The sequence below is a fragment of the Mustela nivalis genome (assembly GCF_964662115.1).
Source record: "Mustela nivalis genome assembly, chromosome: 6".
Lineage (NCBI taxonomy): Eukaryota > Metazoa > Chordata > Mammalia > Carnivora > Mustelidae > Mustela > Mustela nivalis.
This window is the reverse complement of record NC_139025.1, coordinates 145,501,922-145,519,341: the sequence shown is the minus strand read 5'-3', so window position 1 is coordinate 145,519,341 and position 17,420 is coordinate 145,501,922. Positions and strand designations below refer to the sequence as shown.

Sequence of the window (17,420 nt, the reverse complement as noted above, 5' to 3'; positions counted from 1 at the left end):
AATCAACAGAGAAGCCCGTTAGGTGACCATTGGGTGACATCAGATGAGAACATAAGAGAGGGACTCATCTCTGCGGCTTCCCAACGCCAGTGGGCAAATTTCTGTAGACCGTGCTCTCCTTCCTCAGGAATATTGGGCAGCTGCTCACAAAACATCCAAGAAAGGTTGGAAATTGTTTGCAAAACCAATTTTCTTTACTAAATATGTGTGTTTCTCTTGGGTTATTAAGAAAGAATATTAAAGTCTGGCAGAAAAAAAAAATTCAGTGCAGTGCAAATAGGCACTACAAATTGTAATGACTTCTTTTTTCCCTGATTACAGAGTAATTTATGGTCATCATAGAAAATTGATAAAATGGAGAAAAGTGTGGAGAAAAATAAAGATCAACCCAAATTTCAGCATCCGGAGATAACTGCTTTTGCATTATATATATATATACATATGTATATCCTTTCTATTTTTGCATTATCCTAAATAATAAGCAGAAGTCCATATATAATGAACAGTTCCTTTATGCCGGCATGCTCCTGAGTACTTGAGTTATATGATCTTAGTTCATTCTTACCAAAACTCATGAGCTACGTGTTATTATCTTCTCCATTTAATATCGGGAAAACTGGAACCTAGGTCGAGATCACACAACAAGCTAAGTTCCGAACAGCCATCTGCATGGTCTCAAAATCAGCTCAGAGCAAAAACCACTTGGAGTGTGGTCCAGGGACCATGTGTGAACTGGACGTTCCTGGTCCACGCTGAGATGCGTCTAGACATTGAAGACAAGCCTTTAGAAACGTTCATAGAAGGTTCACGTGTTGTGGCCTCCGCGTGATCAGTGACTCCCTCAATGAAGAGTGTGCAGGTGCTCGACGCACGTGGTGAGGGGCCCATGATGTGACATGCACGCTGGTCACGTGGTCAGACACCTGTTACTCTGCAGTCGATGAGATTTAAAAACAAAGAAAAACCCCGGTCCTATATCACAAGTAGTTTGCGAAGTTCAGCTCTAAAAACCTTGTTTTTAAATGTAGCTGTTGTTATAACTCAGCTGGGGGGAAGGGAAGCCCATGATCAGGAGGCCGTGGCCGTTGAAAAGATAATCTGTTGTACAGGCCATGCCACACGGGAACACACGGGGAGGCTCCTGGGTCATTCAGCAGGCGGAGGAGAGGGAAGAAAACACGCGCAAGAGGCTTCTAGTTGATGGTCATGGGAAGGAAGAGGCGAGTCGGGATACACAGGTTTAGGATTTACTCTGTGTAATTCCTGTGGGCTCTGGGGCACAGGGGATGTCCCTGGTTGTCTGGTGTAGGGCCTTGGGGTGATTTAGGGCAGGGGGTTACTGGCCCAGAGAGTGAGAGCCCATACAGGAAGTGGGTGGGGTGTGGGTCTGGATTGGCTTGGTTTGCATATGGAAGACACACTCCCTGGCAAATCCCTCACTCTCTCTGGGATTCATCAGCCCTGGGAGAGCAGTTTCCAAGGTCAGGGAAGGCCCAGATGTCAGCGCATTAGAATAGAAAGATCTGCTTAGTACAAATCATGCCTCCTAGGATGCCTCCCTCGGGTGATAACAAGGAAAGAATGTGGCAAAATAAAGGGCGCTAAGAAACAGGGAAGTGGGGCACCTGGGTGGTTCAGTGGGTTAAGCCTCTGCCTTCCGCTCAGGTGATGATCTCCAGGTCCTGGGAGCGAGCCGCCCCCCCCCTCCAGTACTGGGCTCTCTGCTCAGCAGGGACCTGCTTCCCCCTCCACCGCCCCTGCAACCCTGCGCCTGCCTCTCTGCCTACTTGTGATCTCTGTCTGTCAAATAAATAAATAAAATCTTAAAAAAGAAAGAAAGAAAGAAAGAAATGGAGAGAGAGAGAGAACTATGACAGTATGAAACTTGGCTGCACTAACAGGTCTTGTACCCGGCATTTCTGCCCAAGACACAATCATCTTAAGGCAGAGCTAATGCAGAGAGAAAAACCCTGCGGTGGTCTTTTCCGACCCCATTGTGGCAGAGCCCGCCCGTTGCCCCTCACATCTGCCCTCCTGTTCTTCCACAATGGGCTTCTCAGTTGAGCGCACCGAAGGCCAGAGCCCCCTGCTGCGAGGTGTAGCCGCAGGACAGTGTTCTGGACCAAGGGGAGTGAGCCAAAGCCCTGTGCCGTAGGCTTCCGGAACTTTCTTTTCTTTTTATCTCTTCCTCCATTCTACCTCTGGGAATCTGGAGGTGATGAGCTATGAGAAAGGGCCTCATCAAAGGGATGGCACACAGGAAAGCTGGAAGGACCTGAATCCTAAAGACTTTAGGGAGCTCCATGGCCAAACCAGCCCAGGCTGCCTACTGGGGGCATTTGCACATGAGAGAGAAACAAACTTGTTTTGAAGAAGCCATTGGCCTTTGGGGTTTACTTGCTTTACCTAATCCAAAAACGCTCACTGTCTCTTGATCTTTCTGTGGTTTTCCAGTCTACTTTGTCAAACCAGACTCGGGGAACTGGGAAGAGAGGATAACCAACCACAAAGACTCCATGTGGGGTAGGGAGATGTAGAAGAGGACTCCCAATGGGACATTTCACAAGGAGCCTACTTGGGGCCCAGGCCACTCTCTTCCGGCCAGTGCGCTGTGCCAGGATCCGGGCACGTTCACGTTCTGTTGAATGCTGCCATGGCTTTGGAGACTCTCCCATCTGGAGTTTCATTTAGAAATGGTATTTTGCCAAGCACGCTCACCAGTTCATTGGGACGATGCCAACTTCTTGTTGCCGGTGGTCACCAGTATTGCCCTGGAGGCAGCTTGTGCTGATCGTGAAACAGCCATTATTAGAAATCAAAGCCTGCAAACTTTCAAAAACATAAGTTTATGAAAACAAAGGCCAAACATGCTCAGAACTCCTCACTTCCTAACTTTATTTTCTACCTTTCACCCTTTTCCGTCCCCTTGAGATGATTCATCTGTTGTACGTATGTGGTAGACATCCATGTCATGGTGGGTTAGGGCACACGCTTCCCAGTGTTTCTTTCAGTGACATGATGGTGGTGGCTTGAAATTGACCATGGGGGAACATGTATTCATTGAATAATGTGGGACCAGAGGAGGAATAAATCTCCCTACCTCTTGGGAGTTTTCAATTTCATTGAACTGTCATGGAAAATAACATGAAAGAGTGTAGGTAGGGGAAACCTGGCACAGAGCTCAGCTCGGAGACAGGAGAGGCAGAATTCTGCTCTCGGTTCTCAAACTGGCAAACTCTCAAACTAGGTTCTCAAACTAGCAACTGTGGGCCGTCTCTTGGTCTCTGGGTCCCAGGGTTTTCCATCTGTAAAAAGTCCACAGGACTCCAACCTCCATAAGGGCAGAAACTGTGCCTAGATTTATTCAAGACACGCCATGGTTGAGTGAGTGAAGGGACAGGGGTGCACCCTCTCTGCCCAATGCCCCAGCTCTGAGAATGCAGAGGTCCATGATCCAAACAGAGGCTAGAGAAAGTGACACGAGACAAGACAGAGAGCCAGGGAAGGCTGACCAGGGCCAGCTTCCTTAGATGGTCTTGGGGAGGGTCGTGCTGGAATTTGGGCAAAACTGAATGAGCTGATTCAGAGATCCCAGTCGTCATTTCGCTGAAGCACTGTTGAGAATCATGAGAAGACGTTCCTTTTCATTTATCTCTGCCATCTGACCCTCGACTTCATGCTTTGGTTCAAAACCATCTCTAATCCTGGCTGAAGAATTTGGAAAAATCCCAGCAAAAAATTGAACCTCTACCCCCTACCCTCTGCTATCACTTCCAGCTCCCCATGGAGCTCATGCCCACGTCCCTCCCAAGGTCTCTTGCAGATAATCCCAGAAACATTTACAGCACTTGCCTGGGTATATTTCTTTTCTTTCTTCAGCTAATATACAATTTTGCTATTTACAAAAGCTACAAATGGAATGCAAATGTGCCCATTTATTTTCCCATATTGTTATCGTTGGATTCTGATTTTGAAGGGGGAAATGTTGCATTTGTGAGAACATTCAAATTTAGTGTAAATTTCAAAAGGGAGGCTGGTTCTCTCAGTTATGGGAGGTACAGAAATACAATAGCCTATTAGTCTATTCCAACTAAGATCTCTGTGACTTTACACACCCCCCAGAAGACCCCCAACACTAAGAATCCACAGCTCCTCCTTCAGAGATGATGATAGAGCAAAACTGTTACCACTCTAGTTTTTTCTCAAACACTCTAAATGGCTTTCCAAGCGAGTTCAAGGGTGGTTCAGTACCGGGTCTCAGAATTTTGGATAAAAAAAATTATTATTTATTGTTGAGGTTTTTATTTAAAAGGACTGGTTTAAAAGGACTGGTTTCTTCTGTGTGGACAGATGAAAATTGAAATTCATGATTACGGTCTCACCAATGGTGGAGGGTGGGCAGTGAGTGAAGATAAATTTGTTTCCCTAATCTTGGCGTACCAGAATGAAAGGGATTCAGTAAAAATCAAAGGTGGTGCCTATTTACAAATCCATTTAGAACTGTGCTGGAGAGGACCTTGGCATTCGCATAATCCCAGAAGTCCCCAAGGCTCAGAGGGGGCCACCTGCCTTAAAATTCCCTTTCTGCCCACAGAGGTATCTTGGGCAATGGAGACCCTTCTGAGCCTCAGTTTCCTCCATAGTAAGACGAAGATGATGGTACCTGTGTAAAGGATTGCCAAGAGAAGTCTTTATTACCCCCCAAGAAGCAGTTCAGATGAAAACACTCCGTATCTGGGGTGAGAAGCGTGGAGAGGTTAGTTGATGTGTAAATGATACATATGGTTTTGGGGTTTTCAGGAATCTCAATTCTGGGTGGGGGTCCCCACTCTTGAGGTCAGCAGCTGGAAGGAGAAGCACACCTTTAGTCAGAGTCAGAGATAAGGAAGGGCTGCCTGATTCTGGGCCCTGCAGAGTTCCCTGCTCCTCCCACCCCATTCATATGAACCTCCCAGAGCCATGTCAGTCGCCTGAATAGCTAATCTACTCTATTAATTTGAGTTAAAATGTTAATGGGTGGTAATGACTTGTAATTTGCTGCCACTCCCATATAACTCTTGTATTTTAACCCAAATACTCAATAATGTAACCTAAAGAAGCGATTACTGTTTCTTAGAAAGACCAACGCAGGAAAAGGGACTTGTTTGAATAGAAAGGACAGGAAGAGTGGAGGGACCTGGGGGGCTGAGCCAAGTGTGTGTCCACGTGTCCATTTACACAGCATCAGCAGACGTGACACTTGCTGCCAATTCAATCATCTTTCCTCTTTCCAGACCCCAGGAACAAACTTGGTTTTCACAGACAACCTCGAGTCAGTGGCGTGCACAGACCACCATAAAAAGGAGCTGGCCCATGTGGAAGCAGATGCAAGTGCTGTTTCCAGACAGTGTCCTGTGGTCAACTTTCACGAGAGTCCCTACCACTCTCCAAGTAAAAGCCCACCTCAGTGGCTCTCAGTGCAAGGATTACATGTTACAAAGCTCACTCTCTCCCAGCAGGTGTACTTGATGGATTTGCTCTATGGGGGTCTGGTTACAAGGATTTCTGTAGAAGGGATGGACGGGTTCAACAGCTTCCACGTTTCCTGTCCACTCAAAATGACTCTTCTCAAGTGAGTCCAAAGAAGGGAGACCCTGAGCCTGGGATGACCACTGAGTCACCTAAAAGGAGATGGATACACTCTGTTATAACAGTAGCAATTTTGATGAGCTTAGGATGAGAGCAGTCTCTCCGTGATGGCCACAGTAAGAGCTGGTAGAGAAGCAGAGAGCAGCAAAGAGACAGGCCAGCTCGTTTCTTGCTGCTCTCTTGTGTGGTCTTATTAATCAATTATAAGCTATTCGGGAGACCATAGCTGTACCGTAGCTTGCTCACATCCCGTACCATAATTACGTGTCTTCCTTCTAAACCATGAGCCACTAGAGGGCAGGAAATGCTTCTCTCCTTCCCTCTCTCCCCTCCTCTCTCTCTCTCTCTCTCTCTCTCTCTCTCTCTCTCTCTCTCCTCTCTTTGTAGCTCTAGCCCCAAGCACAGAGTGTCTAGCACAGGGTAAGTGCTCAACAAACATGTTGAGTAATGGAATCGATGAATGAACGATTGAAATATGGAGCAGTGTAACAGGTGCACCCTGTTCTTAACCTCTCTCTGTTCAGATATCACAACCATTCAGAAAAACAACAAATACAATTCTACCACTCCTTAACCACCCATGAAGTAGGACAAGGGAAAGATCAAGGCACTCAGAAAACTTGGAGATGTGATGGTTAAGCCATGTGGCCAGCCACATTGATGGTAAACCCTCCTTTGATGCCCGTTACCACCTCTAATGGACCGGGAGACAGACATCCAACACCTCTAATGGACCGGGAGATAGTACTCAACCTCACAAAATCTCACTCCAAAAAAAGTAAGTGGTATTCTGGAGGAGCTCCCCGTAGGCATGGAGGTGCACAGATTTTGCAAGGGGCTAGAAAAGAAATGAAGTGCTGTCATGGGATTGGTACACCCCTCTTCTGGGGAAAAGACATCTGTACCCCATGCCCAGAGCTTTCCCCCTTTCTCTGGAGTGCTTCCCTCTCCTGCCCTCCAGGCAGGGTAAAGGGAACTCCTCCTACAGGGAAGATCTTATCTTGGCTTCCAGGGTCAACAAGAGCCATCCAGCAGCTCCCCTAGCTTGGAAGACTTCCTCCTGTCCTCCTTCCTACACACAAAGAGGCAGGAGGATCCTGGGCACGGGCAGCCCTATTACCTCCCCAAGGTGCCCCTGAAGGGACTTAGCCACTGACATCCCCCTCCTCAACCCTGGTGAGAACTGGCTCTGTGTGGGTGGTCCTGGAGGAAACAGCCAGTCTGCACCATGGCCCTTTCATTCCACAGTCCTTTTCAGGCCACTAGGATACCCCATATCACTTCTTGAACAGGACCCTTTTCCCCAAACTCCGACCTCAAGGACCCTTTCATAAACCAGATGATCAGTTCTGGGAAGTTACATTTCCTGATTTGAGGATTGTTACAATTAGTGCAAGAAAAAAAAAGGTAATTATCTAATTCCAGTAAAACTTAATGGGGCCCTTCCCAGGCTAATGGTTGGTGCAGAATGTAATTTCAGTTAAATTGTCTAAGGCTGGGGAAGCGAAAAATATTCGGCTTGGGGGGCACTACCCCTTGTGGGAGCCATAATTTCTAGCAGGCGTTTAGATCAAGACAGGAGCCTCCCCCGACCCCGGGGTGGGGTGAGGGCGGGTACTGATTTTGCTGGGAGAGGGCAAAAGCTGGAGAGGGAAGCCCAGCCCGGAGTCAGAAGGGCCAGGGCAGAGGCTGGGCAGGGCCGACGCTGAGTCTGCCATTGTGGGTAGAGCAACCACTCCAGCAGGAGCCCAGAGTTCTAGCCAAGACTGCGCGACCTCAGGCAACTCAGGGAGCCTCTCCGGATCCAGTCTCTCTGTTCTATCAATGGTGACCAAGATGACCGCCCGGAGGGGGTGGTTTCTAGGGGCCTGAGCACCTCGCCCACAGATTGCAATCAGCATCTCCGCTGAAGTTGGCCTATCTTGGATATCTCTTCTCTCCTCCCCTTCCCCCATCACCCCTCCTAATTCGTCAACTGCTGAAACATCTGCCTGGTTGAAACCGCCTCCTCGCCGAGCGCTGGGGACTGTCCCCAGGTGTAGGTCTTTGTGTCGCCAAAACTTTGCGAGAAAGCGAGGGCGCTGGACAAAGAGCGAGCGCGGGAGGGCGTTTGCCAGCCGGCTGGGGACGCCGGGCGGTGCGCACTCTTCCCGGGGCTCTGCTCGGTACCCGGACGCCCGCGGTGCCCCGAGCCCAGCCTCCCTAGGCGGGGAGTGGCGGGTTCTGGCCACATCCCAGCGCCCTCAGGGACTGAAAGAAGCCAGGCGGGAGGAGCAAAGGCGGATGGCTGGACCTAGGAGTTGACTAGGGTGGGAGGAGGCGAGCAGAGGCGCGGAGCAAAGCTGTCAAACTGCACTCGGAGCCCCGCGCGGGGCGGAGGAGGGAGGGGAAGGGAAGGGGAGGGGAAGAGGAGGGAGGGGAGAGGAGGGGCGGGCGAAAGCGAAGAGAGAGCGAGCGGGCTCGCCGCGCCTGAGCAACCCCTGTCTGCCGCTGTCGCCGCCGCCGCCACTGGCCCGCACTCGCCCGGAGCGCAGGGTGTCTGCCCGGCTGCGCGCCGCGCGCGGAGGCTCCGGCGCCTGCCGCTGCGCCCTCCAGCCCCCGCTCCTCGCGCCGGCCCGCGCGGTCCCGGCGGGCGCGAACCCACCATGCAGCTGCAGTTCCGGAGCTGGATGCTGGCTGCGCTCACGCTGCTCGTAGTCTTCCTCATCTTCGCAGACATCTCGGAGATCGAAGAAGAAATCGGGTAAATAGCTGCACCCGGGCCCGTGCAGAGCCCTGGCGGGATCTCTCCCACCCCGGTACTCCGCCCCCCACACCCGCTTTGTGTGCGCCGCGCCCCCCTAACGCTCAGCTGGAGAAGTGGGGGGAAGGTTTTGGCCCGGGGAGGCGGTGCCGGGGGACCGGGACGGTTTGGAGCGCGGAGCATGGGGGCGCGGCTGCCGTGGGGTGTCCCCAAGCGGGGAGCACGGGCAGCCTCCAGCTGGCCCGCGTCAGGGAGCAGACTCGCCTACCCTACCCCCCTTCCCTAGCGTGTCCGCGAACGATGTCGCCGGGGTCGAGGGAGGGCGCCGGGGAGTGTCTGGGGTGGGCGGAGGGGCCGAGAGTGGAGGAGGCAGGAGTTTCTTTGTCTCCAGCTCGGCCGCTTTCTCGCCTTGGCAAAGTGGGCAGGGGGCGCGCGGGGATCTCTGCGCTGGGGGAGGGGATCCCCGGGTTGGAGCGGAGGGCGGGGGCTCTGCGCTGGCTCCCTGGAAGGGGAGTGTCCCCAGTACCTACCGACTGGCACACGCTCCTCCCGCCCGCCCGGGAGCCCGGCCTTGGGGCGCCGGCTGGTACCGCTAGAGGCGAAGCGCGCGGGGCTGGGCTGAGATTCTCTCCCTCGCCTGGCTTTGGACGCTCAGCTAACCCCACGGCGCCCCCTGCGCCCACGGGTTCCCGTGCGCTCTCAGCGCGGAGACGGAGACCTTTCGGGAAAGTCTGTTGCCGCGGGGTCGTCTTCGGGGGCCCCCAGGAGCGCGGTCTCGCCCCAGCTTCTCTCCCGATCTCTCCAGAGGTGGGGCGGGACCGCGAGCCCCTGCCCTGGCGCGGGACTTCCAGGAGTGCTCACTTGCGGCGCGGGACGCACCCGCTGTCGGGCCGGGAGGCTGGGACTCGCGCCCCGCCCGGCAGCCTCCCCGCACGCTCTGCCGGGTCTCTCTGCTTCAGCGCCACAAAGAGCGTCCAATCCGCGGCGGGCAGGTAGGGAGGCAGCTAGGGTTCTGAGGGGCCCTGAGGAGAGCTTCCTGGCCCAGGGCTGGGATAGGGTGAGGTCGCCGAGAGGGCAAAATGTCCCCTTCTCCTTGGGGCAAGAGCCGAGCCTGGCGCCCTACTCGAGGCCCGCGCCGCGTGCGCCCCCTCCTTTGTCCCATTTGTTTCATTCTTTATCAGCTGGAGTTGAGGGCCCGCTAAGCGGACAGGTCCCTCAAAAAGGAAATGACAGGATCCCAAGGCCCTAAGGACCCAAACCTGGGGCAGGCGCCACTTCCTGCCCTCTCCTTTTCTCCCGGCCCCTTCCCCATCTCAGAAGCCCAAGAATTCCTTCTGTGAGCTCCACGACCTTTCATGAACCCCTCTGCCAGCCTCCTCCTCTTCCTCACCCTCGGTTTCCCCACGAGCTCCGAAAACTTTCGCAAATAGTGTTCCGTTAATACGTGACGTGCTCCCACGCAGAAATAGAGAAATACGTTACTTTCCATAGCTGTTTGCCCCCAAAAATAGGGTGGGAGAGGAAAGCGGGCAAGCCAAGTCTTGGATGATGGATGGCCCGGTGGGGAGGGCCTTCCTCTCGGTTCTCCCTCCCTTCTCCCAGCTGTGGGCTCTGATGGGCCCAGACCACTTGCTGACCTTGACAGGTGAGAGGGAAGGACCAGCAGCTGCCCATTGTTCTGCTATAGAAACACAAGAAGTGCGGAGCCCATTCAGGCATCCCTGGCTTATCCACTCACTGAACTTTGAATAGCTTCTACATGCCAGGGACTTTTAATTTTTAAAATGCAATCAGGAAATCACTTTGCACATAATGCTTCACTTTCCTGCCAAATGCTTTACAGAACCCCCAGCGCCCCCAACACCACCCCACATCAGGTTATTTCAACAGGGTATCCAGGAATAAGCTCCTAGGCCAGAGCTAAGAAGGGCCTTTACCTATATATTTAAAGCCCAGGGCTCCTCTACTATGCCCCGGGACCTGTTTCATTGGGGAGGGGAGTATCTGTTTGGGCTGACGCTGGGAAAAATTGTCAGACGGGTCAAATGTGTAATCTTCTGGGGCATCACCCCTCCTTCCTGGTGTCCCTGTGCTCAGGCTGATCCCCAGCTAGTCCCGTTTTGACCCAGGCTTGAAGTATCTCCCCCACTCCTTCCCTCCCCTAGTCCCTACTCCCAATCTGTCCCACACCTGTTTAAGGGGAGGGGAGGCATATCTGGGATTTGCCATGGCTGGAGGAGAAAGGGTATCGGGCAGAGGACCAGAATCCCAACAGGTGTGATGTCTGCTTAGAGGCTAGGTTCCAAGCTCAGTCACTTTAATCCTTGGAACCACCCCAACTTTGAGTGGTCAGCCAGGGCTCAGTGGGTTAAGGGCCCTGGCACAGTGGCCAGTGATGGGTGCCAGGAGCAGGGCTCTGTCTTCCTCATCTTATTCCTTCCTGGGAGACCTGGACACGTATTCAATACCATGGTGCCACTGCCCCAGCCGTGCCCGTGCTTCCCCATCTTGATCTCGACCTGCTCCAGGGATGGCTGTTTGTGGAAGGGAAGACCCCATGGTGTTATTAGGAAGGGAAGAAGGAAGGCATTTCTTTCTGGACTAAATAGCCAAGGATTAAGGAATGAAGCCGAATGAGGGAAGAGAATTGCACTTGCATTGTCTGGTGGAACACAAGTGAGATACACTTTTTTAAAGCTCTTGTATCCCTTTCTTCTAAAATGAAGCTTTTGGTACGGTAGTCTCAGAGGTCCTGTCCTGCACAAGGAATACAATGGGTTACGAGGGGCAGGTTTTTCTTCCTGAAGCTTTTTCTGAGAGACTCGTTTCTTTTCCTCCATGATGCTTTTCAACTTCTAACTTGCTTGCTTGTGGAAATGCCTCCCTGGGGCCAAGAGGGAAAAGGAAAGGTAGAAAGATTAGTTCTAAGCAAAGCACTCGAACAAAGAGTGAATTCAAATTCTACATCAGTCATTGGGTGGGGCTTTGATAAAACAGCTCCCAACAATTCATGCGGTGCCCCAATTTTTAGTCCAAGTTGTAAGCTAAAATGCTTCTTTCTGATTGTCCCCTGAACTTTAGTCTTGAGGGTAACCTACAACAGAGGCCCACCAAGATGTCCCCAAATCCAGTGCACAGAGACATTCAATAAACTTCTATTGCACTGGCCCAGTGATGGGCACATATAGCATCTTTGGGCAAAGCAGACACCCACAGATCCTTAGGATGGGAAGGGTGTGTGAGGTCCCCCCCCCCAGGAAACCTCCCTTTTTTTTTAAAGTTAGTGTAAATTTGACCCTGCGAAGCAATATCACTTATCCAATATCACACCCTGACCTGGTAAAGAGAGGACAGGCCTGCACAGGTCTCCTTATTTGCAACCCAATGCCCTCATCCCTGAATGAGTTCCCTGAGCATAGTCTCTAACTTCAAAGAAGATAAATAGTAATAATAGTAATAATCACGATAATGGTGAAGATGAAGGTGATGATGGTCATTAGCATTTATTGATTTATTGAGTGCTGGCTCTGAGCCAAGAGCCATTCCAAGTGCTTCATTGATATTAACTCACCTTTTTGTCATGGCACCACAGTGGTCACCTCCCCAGGGGCAACAAGACCTCCTACTCCTCAAACTCTGTGTGCCAGACACTGGGCTCATTGCTTTAAAGTACTACTTTGCTCAATGCTACTGTATCTCTTTAAGCTAGGTGCTGTGGCTATCTGCAGATTGTCAGTGAGGAAACTGAGACTCAGAGAGGTTTGGTGATCAAGCAAGGGACCCTAGTTCTGTAAGAAGCCTCGTTGACTGCCCTGTCCTCTGGGTTCTTTCACCCTGCGGTAATACTGCAGAACGAGTCTCAGAACTTCACTCATTTCCCAGGGATGTTGCACAGGCCCAGAGTTTTCCTAAGACCATGGTCTGGCCTCAGCAGCTTGCAAAAAGGGAAGGTAAGTGAAGGAGACTGTGGGAAGGACAGAGGGCTCGTCTCCCCGAAATGCCCCTTTGGTCCCATCAAGTTCAGTGTGATGCCAGAGGACAGATGATGGCACTATCTGTCCCCTGGCTGGCCAGGCAAAGTCATGGGCCACAAGCAGGAGCATCCTAGACTCACAGGTGGGACCTTGGGCTGAATCTTCTGGAGGGAAAACTCCTATCCATTTGCAAATCTGATTTAGATGTCACTTGAAAGAGAATTCTGACGTCTACACACCATGTATCATTGGGCATCTGGGGGCCTGGAGCAGGCTTGATAGTAGAGATATTTCCCAGTGGGTTCCTGTGAGCACTGGCCTATTGGCATGGACATCTGACTGGTCAAGGACAGATGCCATCCAGTCACCCTGGTCAGGAGTCCCAGTGCACCCCAAGCAGACATCAGACCACAACTGCAGAGAATTAAGAAGAGGAGCAGGCAAGCTCTGGTCTTTGGCTGTGACCAGGTCTGCAAGGAGGCAGCCACTGCGGCCATCCGCCAGGAGTGAGGTGCACCTTTTGGTCCTGGATGAGTCCAGGCTGATGTGAAAGAAAATGAGCTCGTCTTTGAGTCCTGAAGTGCAGGGACCTTGTCAGAAGAATACATATTTGTAATCTTTTTTTCTTTTTTCTTTTTTCCTTTTTTTTTTTTTTTTTTGGTAAAAGCTCATTCTTCTTCCCAATCCTGGTGTACTTCCCTCTCGTATAAACATGACTGGAGGATAAAATAGGAGAGAAGGCTCTGGTTTTTAACTCACTTGCCCAAGTCCTGTTGCCAACTGTTCCTAGCATCAAATTTAAATTGTAAATAGATATCCATCTTGGAAACCAATTCACCACTCAGGGCCTCTTTCCCCCTTATAAAGCAGGGTTGCTAGGTTTTAAAATTGTTTAGGTTTTACAAATTGGAGATGTTGTAAATTGCAAATTATAAATACTTCTCAGAGAGAGTAGAATTCTAGAAAGGCTCCCATGCTCTGAGCGCGGTGTGCAAGGTATTACATAATCTGGCCCCAGCCTCCTGTTTCAGCCTCCCTGGACTCTAGCCATTCTGTTTTGCTCACAGTTTCCTGGAATGAGCCATGACTCCATGCTTCCATGCTTTTGAACACATTTGTCTTCCTTTCAGGAAAAACCTCTTTGCACACCCTATCCCCCCTACCCCCGACTCCCACCCCATGCTCTGCTACCTTCCCCTGACTCCACCATCAAGGCTAAGGTCTGGTCGCACTTCCTCTGTAAAGCATTGCCAGGGCCCAGACCCTCCTTGGACAGTCTGGGGTGGCCATCCCTCCTGTGTTACCCTTAGCACGTGGTCATGGCAGCATCTACACCCAGGGAGATGGGCTCAGCAATTCTGTTTTATTTCTCCCTGCCCCCAGCCCCTGGTGAGGAGCATATGACTTAGTGCATGAAAGCCATAATATATTTTTCTGGACTAGATGTGGCCAAAATAAGCTTTCAGTCTTTCTGCTCCCAAAGGCCTATACTATTTTTTTTTAAGATTTTTATTTATGTATTTGAGACAGAGAGAGAGCACATGCAAGCACAAACAGGGGGAGAGGGAGCGGGAGAAGCAAGCTGCCTACTGCGCAGGGAACCCGATGTGGGGCGCGATCCCAAGACTCTGGGATCATGACCTGAACCAACGGCAGTTGCTTCACTGAGTGAACTACTCAGGGGCCCCTATACTATTCTAATAATAAGTAAACACCCTCTGCTTACTTGAAAGGTCCTGCTTTTCCACTTTGCCTGCCTTCTGTATCCGACACGGAGCACACAAGCTCAGTCAAGGGCAAGGGCGTTGTTCATCATCTTGGAATGTCGGAGGCCGGCCAGTGGAAAAGCCCTTCCTAGTTTGTAAAAGTAGAGGACTTAGCAGTTCTGTTTCCAACTGCCAGTTCAGATAAAAACCAAAGCTGTCAAGACCCACCCCACGCCTCTGTTCAGCCTCTTATTCTCCAGGGAACCCTTTCCAGCCCTCTATCCCTAGTCACCGTCCTTCTGATTGGACAGAGAATGCCAGCTCTGTCTGTCTTTGTCACCTTCATGCTTTCATACTGGCCTTAAGAGCAGACTTAACCGGGAGCCAACTGTTTCCTTCCAAGGGCTGGTCCCCAGAAAGGATGCTGGAAGTTGCGTGTTTGACACATTGAGAGAGTAAGGAACAGGAGGTCAGGCCATTGGGGTTGCAGGGGGGGGGGGCGTTTCACATCAGGTGGCCGTCTCCTGCCAAGGGGTGGGGTCGGTGCATTTCTCCAAGAGAAGCCCCAGGGCGAGACACTTGGGTGCCATCTGCGTCCAGGAAACCCATCTCCTGTGTCTGAATGACTGCCGGTCTGGGGCTTGTCCTTAAGTGTTGAGATTAGTCACTCTCCTGGGTGGCAGCTGGGCTGGTTTTAAATTCTCCCCAGTGGCCTGCAATCCGTCACTCGGCTAGGAAGCCGCCCCGGTGTCCTGACGGGACCTGTTTGTCCCAGCGTTTTCTCAGCTTCAGCTGTCACAGACTTCACGGGGGCGAAGGGAACCGCTCCATCCAGGGAGAGAGCAGTGGCCGTGACCAGCCGTGTATCCGTGTTCCACGCCAGGAGCTGCTCCTCCCGGCACTTGTCCACTTGGAATCCTGATTCGCTGCTCTCCACTCTGAGTCCCGCTCTGCGGACTGTGTGTGTGTGTGTGTGTGTGTGTGTGTGTGTGTGTGTGTTCCTAAATGGCTCTGTAAGGAGGCTCATGCTTTGTCGGAGAGTTTCCCCAGCACCTTTTTTGTTCTTCCTGGGAGAACCCAGAGGCACTCCCCCTCAGCTGTACCTCCCAGTCCCTTTTTGAGCCTCAAGGTGACAAATTTTCCTCCTCCTCTGGCCTCTTAGTCAGCGGCTGGGGGATCAAAATGACCCTGAGGTCAGTGGTCCCCAATGCTGATCCGCAGAAGGCCAGGGATCCAAACAGGGGAAGAAAAGAAAGAAGAAAAAGTAAAAGCCCAACGTACCCATGATGATTATGCTGGTTGGGGTTGCCGGCTGCCTTTCCTGAGACTGACTCTCCTTTATTGTGAGGCGGTGTTCTTTTTTCCTGTGGGGTAGAAAGGTGTCCTCTCTTTCCTGAGAGAGAGTGATGGTCTTCCGTGGCCGAAAAGGTTGGTGGCCCTGTGACTCCCCGATGCTACCGATGTTACCAATCCTGAAATCTAACAGTCTGGGGTCTGAGTTTGCCTTGAAGGGTAAGCAGAGGGGGTCGCTCCCCGAAGCACAGCTTCTCTCCTCACACATCCTTTCCTCTCAGAGGCCAACGCCACCGAGAATAACGTATCACTCTGGGATGCCTGCTCTGCGCCGAACGATACTCGAAGCCCATTAGCCTTCTTCGCACCTGCCCTGTCAGCAGTCCCTGGAGGTCTGTGCCACTCTGTCCTCCATTGCGCAGAGGAGGAAACCGAGGCACAGAGCAGTTAAAGAACACGACCAAGGTCACACCGCTAGTGAGCTGCAGAGCTGGGATGTGAACCCAGGCTGCGGGAAGCAAGGAGAATGATCCAGAAACCACGTACTGAATGGCATCCAGTGGGGGAAATCTGCAGGAGGCTAACGCTGGGAAACATGAAGGTCTGTGGGGAGCAGCGGTGCTGAGAGCGAGCTCCGGGGCCGTGTGCTAGCGCCAGGCTGGGGTGGCATCCTGGCAGCCTGTTGGCCAATGCCCCGTAGGGCGGCCGGCTCCGAGTCACCTGTTGCACAATGGTGCCTCCCCCAGGCCCCCGCTTGCCCTCACCGAGTCTCCTCAGAATGGCTCTGGAGCGTGGCCTCATGCAACCGTCTCATTGCCAGAGAGATGACACACACTGAAGGAAGAGGAAGACAACACAAGTGATTAAGGCCAGGAGGAATTTCTTGCTGGGGAAAGGCAGAAGGGCTGGTGCTTCCAGCTCCCTCGGGCTGGGAGGGGCCCTTTGAGGAAGGAAGGAAGGAAGGAAGGAAGGAAGGAAGGAAGCAAGCTGGCAGGGACAGGACAGGCTAGAGCAGGGAGGAAGTATGTGCCCAGGGAGCCCTGTTTTCCAGAGACAGACACGTGCCCACCATTCTGCTGGGGACCCCATGGCTCACTCCCTTAACCCCCACAGCCACCCGGTTTGCCTATGGGCAGATGAGGGCGGGAGAGGGTCCAGGATTTGCTAAGGTCACACAGGCGGGAAACTGAGGCACTGGACTCCTAGGCAGGTTTGCCTAGGCAGGCCTGTGCAGGCCTTAGCTACTTTCAGGAACTGGAATTATGGGGCTGCTGCTCCTATTCCAACAGCTCCCTAAGCCTCTTCTGTATCCTCTGTACCACACAGAGGGAAAGGGAAGCTGGGGACACCTGAGACTGCAGGGAAGGCTCAGGGCAGGTCAGAGGAGCGCCCCAGACACAGTGGTGTCCGCTGCCCTCGGGTGCCCCATTTCAGTGGATGCTGAGGAAGGGGCGGCCACACTCAGACTCTGCCCAGGGAGTCGTGGGCTTGTGCTGTTAGTTCCCCATCTCCGATTTCCAGAACGAGAATGTTGGCGGCGCTCGGAGGAGCGATACCCAGGATTAATTCACACCTTCTCTCTCGGTAAATGCCAGCATGGCTTAAATAATGAAGGGAGGAGGCATACGGTCTCCGGAGAACATGAGCTGGTAAATGGATAGGGCTGGGGACTTTCAATTGCTCCCGGAAGAAGCAAAGCCTGTCCGGTGTGCCCCGGGGGCTCAGTCAGTGAAGCATTTGCCTTCAGCCTCGGTCCTGATCTCCGGGTCCTGGGTTCGAGTCCTCTGCGGGAACCTGCTTCTGCCTCTCCCTCCGCCTGCCTCTGCGTTTGCTTGTGCGCTCCCTCATGCTCTATCAAGTAGATAAATAAAAGCTTTAAAATAAAGAAGAAGAAGGAGAAGCGGCAAAGCCCTTCCAACCACACCTCCGTGGTTCCCAAACTTGGGAACTGACACTCAGAGGACTCTGTATGACGTCTGACTGTACCGGGGTCCACAAGGAGAAGCAAAGAGAAGGGCAAGTTGGAACCCCCCCGCGGGGGGGGGGGGATACCTCTTAGGCCGCTGTATTCAAGGA

General features: G+C 52.3%; 1 protein-coding gene and 1 long non-coding RNA gene across 2 annotated transcripts in view; one reads left to right on the top strand and one right to left on the bottom strand.

The window, feature by feature from the left end:
• Positions 1–1,745: 1,745 nt before the first annotated feature.
• LOC309867569 lies at positions 1,746–9,280 on the bottom strand. The gene is made up of 4 exons (XR_014313247.1): positions 8,902–9,280; positions 8,273–8,347; positions 4,664–4,844; positions 1,746–2,787 (listed from the first exon to the last, which is right to left on the bottom strand). It is a non-coding gene; the product is annotated as an uncharacterized lncRNA (long non-coding RNA).
• ST8SIA2 (ST8 alpha-N-acetyl-neuraminide alpha-2,8-sialyltransferase 2) overlaps positions 7,645–17,420 on the top strand; it is a 64,820-nt gene continuing 55,044 nt past the window's right edge. Inside the window, exon 1 of the mRNA XM_082736522.1 lies at positions 7,645–8,371. Within this exon, the coding sequence (XP_082592648.1) occupies positions 8,274–8,371 (98 nt within the window). The 5' untranslated portion in view covers positions 7,645–8,273. The remainder of the gene's footprint in view (positions 8,372–17,420) is intronic.